General features: G+C 35.4%; 1 protein-coding gene across 1 annotated transcript; it reads right to left on the bottom strand.

The window, feature by feature from the left end:
* Nucleotides 1-1,470: 1,470 nt before the first annotated feature.
* yellow-g2 (L-dopachrome tautomerase yellow-g2) lies at nt 1,471-3,619 on the bottom strand. Its single transcript, XM_014247445.3, has 2 exons — nt 2,276-3,619; nt 1,471-2,205 (listed from the first exon to the last, which is right to left on the bottom strand). The coding sequence occupies exons 1-2, from the start codon at nt 3,135-3,137 to the stop codon at nt 1,910-1,912; spliced, it is 1,158 nt and encodes a 385-aa protein (XP_014102920.2). The 5' UTR covers nt 3,138-3,619; the 3' UTR covers nt 1,471-1,909.
* Nucleotides 3,620-6,931: the final 3,312 nt, after the last annotated feature.

A 6,931-nucleotide genomic window follows, 5' to 3' on the forward strand; every position in this document is an offset into this window, starting at 1 on the left:
TGTATAATATATATCTACTTTTACTTTGAATTAGTCTCGCCACAAAAAACGGTTTTTGATTACAATTTTTTGGATACTGGCTTATATGAACTTTGACTCTATGCTTCTCGCCTCTTTTTGCCTCTATTCACATATTTTAAGTCATTATTATTATTATTGGTCTTTGTAGAGTATTGCTCTTTCTCACATAAATACATAAATATTTCGATATCTTTATTGAGACATTCACTTTTTATTGCCATAAAATATATTTATGTTTATTTTTTGTTCGTTAAACATACTCACACACATATGCCCAGCTAGACCGCTCGAAGCGATAGAAATTCATGCATTGAAATACACTTTTTCATTCATAATTTATTGATGCTGTCATATATAATTTCCTTTGTACGCAAATTTTCGACTTCTCATATCTCATACGAACAATAGAGAAAAATGAATACCATCGCCACAAATTAAGTTAACACTGCGCTTATCAGCAAATAAACATATACAATAAAGTCGTTAAACAAATTTATGGTCATCTTCTCATCAGACTCCGCTATATGCATTATTTATGCCAATCCAATAAGTCCAAAGCTCAGCTAAAAATAATAGAGTTGGTATATGCGTACATATATGTTATCAAATATATCTATAATGATATTACATTATTTTTCCTTCTGATCAGGGTATCAAGAAGTTATTATTAATCAAGTTTGGCTTACTAGGTTCCAGAACTCAGATTTTTCGTTTAGAACAGCTCCATTAAAACATATATACTTGTAGTATATGATATGTGCGTATCTACGTATTAACTTGAGTATATCAGAAAATCTCACTCTCTCTTTCTACCGCCTATATACTTGTACATTTGAAAGTACCACTGAATCTTGATAGATTTTCTTTCTTTAGTTGAAAGTATATTAGAAAGGAAGGATAAAATAATCGCTCAGCATAACTCAGCAACAGATATCGTTGGGTGCGTTTGACGTCCAAGACCCAAGAGCTTATGCACACAATTTCTTACTCTAACTAAATTTGAGGCAGTGAGGAGAGAAAAGTTATCTCAACCTTTTAATCAAAGAAAATTTGAATGTTCCAGAAATGCAGGAAGTTTTATAGCCATTTCTGGTAACTTTAATCGAAGAATGATTAAAAAATGTGTCCAAATAACCCGTGGTTATTGTCTACGAGCATATACAAATCAGATATTTCTCAGCAAAGTTTTTTCAAAATCTTTTTAACAACTTTTTGAAAATCTAAAATATTTAGATGATTTTTTTTCTAGATTTTAACAATGCTTTTTTTAGGAAGGAGTGTGTTTTGAAGCCGATATTGAAGATTTATATAAAAATACGTTCAAATTTAGTTTTTGATCAGATGATAAATTTAACTTTAATTTGAAAATATAGGAAAAACATGTTTGTATCTACTAAGGAATCAAAAACCCCCCACTTAACATATTCTTTTTTTTATTTTTTGTAAACAATTCGTTTTATTGAGATAACACTGTACATTGTCTATTACAAAATCGAAAATTTTAAGCATATAAAAATTCTATAAAATTTAATTCGAGAAACACATTTTCAGGTCAGTTCTAAATACTTAAATTCTAATTACACATACTCAAATACTACGACTATCCAACACCAATATAATGATAATTTAAATCCTGCACTATTCGCTCCAACTGTCTAAATAATATTCAATATTGAATATATTCCGGCATTTGGCAAGTTCAATTAAAATATGCACATCTTACTTTTCCTTAAACCGGATATTGTGTAGCAAGATATTTCTTGAGAGCCATAATTTATATACACGCTAGTGAGATTCAAATTTTTCTAATATCGCGATTACTACTACTACTTTAATATAATTTTTATTTCCTACTTCCGCCGCAAAAGGCAGCCTTAACAACTAAATGTTACCAACACCCTTGCATAACGGATAATTGCTGTACTGCACCGCAACCCACACGATTCTGCATATAATCGGGGAAATTGCTCTGCAGCACACGCATTGTATTGCGCTTGTAGTCGGGCACCGCATGCGTCGCCAGTTGACAGGTGTCGCTGCGGTAGACAGGCTTAAAGTTCGTCTCCGTAAATGCGCTGGATGTGTCCCAGCGATAGACCTCCGCATCACCTTCATTTCGGAAGAATATTGCCGAACCGTTATCAGTGCCGATAATAACCATACGCGAAGGCTTCTTACCCAAATCTTTAAGTATAAAGTAGAACGGATGGGTTATCAAAGCGCTAAACAAACAATGTCTTTAACATCGACTTACCCAATATGCGACCATCGGCCACACCACTGCGCAAATACTCCGACTGTAGTGAGAAGAGTCTGTTCGTGCTCAAGTAGGTGAAATATAACTCGGTTGTGCCACAATCTTTGCGTATCAGCGCGATATAGAGCACATCACGTGCTCTACAACCCGAAGCGACAGCTTTCGGTAGCACCACACGGAAGCCACGATCGGCTTGTAAATTATAAACGATAATGGCACGATTCGCAGCATCACTGACATACACAAAGCAACTGCCATCAGGTGCATAATCCACCACAATATATTGTAAACGCGAGTTCGGCGATGTAAGACCCTCTAACGAAATGGATTTCAACACTTTGCCTGTCTTCACGGAGATCGCTACCACTTTGGCGGTACACTTGCGCTCCGGCGTCTCGAGCGTATTCACAATGCCGGTGTCCAATACCCACAGCACCTCATTTTGATCCACAACCAAGTCGACAACGGACTGAAAACCTTTACATGTGCTATCGTCCTGCATGTCCCAGCATGGGAAGGGTGCAAAGGTGGCTTGGCAAGCGCCCGGTTTAAGTGTGGTTTTCACAAGCGTCGCCGGCACGCCGTGCTTGTACCGCGGTAATGCCAAAAAGACGGTGTCACCCACTATCTGCGCACGCGTCGCTATCACATTCTTCGAGATGTACTTGCCCGAACTGCGAAAGAGCGAACGCGACGCGCCCGGAAACTCAAACTGTCCGCCGGTCCATTGTAGCGAGTTGACTGCAGGTGGCGCGACCACCGTTTCAGCGCTACTTCGTTTATCCCCGTATTTAATCGCATCCACGTGGGTCCACAGGCATTGTGCGAGGACTGTAAGCAGCAGGCATCGTTTCCACATTTCTTTGGTAATTTTTGGTAAGGGATTTACGCAATTATTATGCAAACTTGCTTAATTTTATTTATTGAACTCTTTATGCGTAATTTGTTTACACTTCGTTGCACTCTTCGCAAGCGCCTGCTTATTTGCAACTTCAGCAATAATATTTATTTCATATGAATTTATTGTTAATTTATATGGTTTTGCATTTTGCTGGCTTCGCATGGCGCGCATACGAGTTCGCAATTGGTTGGCAACAGACGTGACGCGCGTCAATGCGCATTGCGGATTTCCAGTACAATTTCACTGTCAAGGTCGTCCGCCGCCGTCAGCAGTGTCGACACCGCGTATCTGTCGGCGTTTTGTTGTATATTTAGCGGCTTGTTGTTATGCTAGTTTGTTATGGTTTCATCAGTTGACATATGTCGGTAAGTATGCGTGTAAGAGCGTGGCAAGACGAAGGTCTTACTTGCGGTACGAGCTTTTACTACTTCTGCTACATATTTCTCACTTCCATTTTTACTTCCCATATGTACTTAAAGTAGCTATAAGCAATTTCCGGACTTTTCTGAAATGTTTGGATATTTGTACAGAACCCCAAATTAACAGAGGAGGGGAAGAAATTTCGAGATATATTTCTTTGGCCGTTATTGTAATTTCTGCTGATTGACTTAACAGAGTTATGAGTGTCATGTTATTTGTTAAATAATTTCTTATCACATATCATAAATATATCTCCAAATTTTCTGAGCTTCAAATATATATATATAAATGTATATATATCTATATAAATCTATGTTATCTATATATATATTTCTTTGGGGTGGAGCGCAAAAAACAATTATTTTTTTTTTGCTTAGCTTGAGGTTAAAATTTGTAGATTATAAAAAAAGAAAATTTTTGAACAAAAAAAATGTTTAACATCTACCCATTCAGTTTTAAAGTAAATTTCGAGTTAAAATTTTTTTTGGACAAAAAAAATTGCTCTTGGTTTAAACTCTTCACAATTATATAAAAATTACCGAATGTTACGGTTTTTGACTCAAAATTTCTTTTAACGCTTAAGGAAAGCATGTTGTCGTTTAAGACGTTTTTTAAAACTCCAAAATTTACCATAAAAATATTTTTAAGTTGATAACTTATAATAGGCCAGAAAGAGGACTCTCCACAGCTTCTAGAACAGTTATAAAAATAGATATTAAAAAAAAAATTTTTTGGGCTAAAAAATTTCTTGTTTTTATAATCTACAAATTTTACCTTCAGGCTAAGCCAAAAAAATATTTTTATTTCGCTTCACCCTAATAGTGTATATATACATGTAGTGTTTTCTAGAGACTTCTGACTTTATGTCTTCAGAACTTCATCATCATATCACCATATGTATTTGTATTATTTTGTGCCGTTTCCATTCAATCTCCAAAGTTCCGGTCATCAAAAAGCCTTTCTGAAAAATGTTTGGTCGAATCGAACCCGCTTCAATTCATGAACAGAGTGGCCATTTTTACACCTAAGCGAGAAGAGATTTGTTTTAAAAAGCACCTAACTCTCTAACCATGTTACATACCTCTTTTGAGTCTAGAATTCCGTAAAAACATTACTTAAACCATTATTTATATTCACTAAAGCTTAGTAGTACCCAAAGAAACGGTGTGCAAATTTAACCATAATTCTTATTAAATTTTTAATTAATATATTGTCACTTGCTTATATAAGCAAGAACGCGAAAAATCTGGTTAAGAATTCTTCTTTATAGAAGTTAGATAACGCAGAGTCAAAAAAAATTACTAAAACTTCAAGGATTTATTGGATTTGCTATCCATAATTCCAGAATTTTGGATATATGTAGATATTTAAACAGATTTTGAAAGTCTACACTTTACTTTTCGGTTTTCTGAGGTGTTAAACAGATTTCCCACAATCTTTCTAAGTATAAGTGTCAACAGGCAATCAAGCAAAAACTGAAGTCCATTACGTAGATAGTTGAAGAGATTACGAAAGTCTCCACTTTAGTTTTCGCTTCTGTGAGGTACTGAACAGTTTTTCCACAGTCTTTCTAAGTAAAAGTGTCAACAGAAAATCAGGCTAAGGCATAAAACCATTACGTAGATGTTTGGAAAGTTTTCGAAAGTCTCCACTCTACTTTTTCGAACAGATTTCCCGCAGTCCCTCTAAATAAAAGTTTGATACACACTAATAGAGAAATCCTAAAAAAATGTGGTTCATTCAAGTAATAAATATGGAAAGATGAACTTGTATGAACACCAACTAAACGAATGACTTCTGCTGATATGTATTTTCCAAGAATCTTCAAGAAGTACCGCTGCTCACATAGAACAGTTAACAGTTTTCCCTTTTTGCAGCTTCTGACTTCATATTCATTAATATTCGTTATGGCTTCGTGTATTCGTTCCTTTGTTCGCTGCATCCTGAACATGGAACTGTTTTCAAGCCTTGACATAAAAGTACTTTGAACTTTTTTTTAAACTGTACGATATACCATATCCATTCATCTATACTCTTTCAGGCAACAACTCAATGGCTTATTCAAATCTTAAATTCAGAATTTCATTGGAATTCATGTTGCTTTTGCGCTATTGAAATTCACACTTTTATATCACAAAATAAAATTTTTAGGGGTCATAAAATCATTTTTATCAGAGTTCATAGCCCCAAGCAACTCGTTCATTAGCTCGTCTCAACACCTTGACAATCATTCTATGACAATTGTATTTAAGGTTTAGTGGTTTTCTTCGAATTTATTTACGCAATTTCGTTTGAGATTTGTCTAGAAAGCAATTTCTGCAGTTAATACTAAATTCTTACAAATTTACGCAATTAATTTCGCACCATTTTCACCTTGTCCAATGAGATCTGATTTCAATTTCGCCTCAAATCAACGACAATCTTAAAATACATAATAATAATGAAATTGGTGGAATTAATGAAGGTTATTATAGGGAATTGAAGAAGGGGTCAAGTTGGGCAAACAGTTATACAAGTAGATATAAGGTAGATATATAAATATAATATGTATACATATTGCCTAAATTGTTAAATAAACAACTTTACCATATATAGGCTCAGACTCGCCGGCTGCATAACAAATAAATATATTTACATAAAAATATACTGACTACGCAAAATTACATAAATTAATATATAATATATAAAAATTATATATCACTGGTTGTTGTTGTTGGTCGCTTTGCATTAATTTAATTTTAATGCCACTTTTGCCTTAAATGAAATCAAGCCCACTTAATGTTTTTGCAAGCAACCTCCGCGCAACATGAAAGGGAATACGAAGGGGTAACGGTATATGGTATAGGGCGGCATAAAATTATGGTACAGCGATATAACGAATAAGCGGCGTTTTTATGACCCTTCATTGGGGTACATAAAAGTTGAGATTTAAATGCCTATAAGAGCGCTTTATTATTAAAACGCCAGAAATTATGCTACATTATTGTGTGATTTTATTTACTGAAGCAAATAAATGAAAATGCCGATGAAATTGCAAAGCCAAGCAGGAAAATTCGAAGAGTAATGCAAAGACTTGCCTGCTTTGGGCACAGGATGCAATGCGTATGTGCCCGACGAAAGAGCTAGAGGTCATGCTGGAACTCACACCGGTTTCACCTAGTAATCAATCAAACAGCTAAACAAAATGACACCTGAAGGCTATGGCAGAGGGAAGGAAATTTCGTCTCAGCAAATTAAGGCCTTAGGTGATGAACCACCACTGGCTCTTCCTCCGAGGGACAGCATCCAGGGTATAGCTGGAAATGAACTGACTGACGAGCTTGCCCGCCAGC

The sequence above is a fragment of the Bactrocera oleae genome, chromosome 6 (genome assembly GCF_042242935.1).
Source record: "Bactrocera oleae isolate idBacOlea1 chromosome 6, idBacOlea1, whole genome shotgun sequence".
NCBI lineage: Eukaryota > Metazoa > Arthropoda > Insecta > Diptera > Tephritidae > Bactrocera > Bactrocera oleae.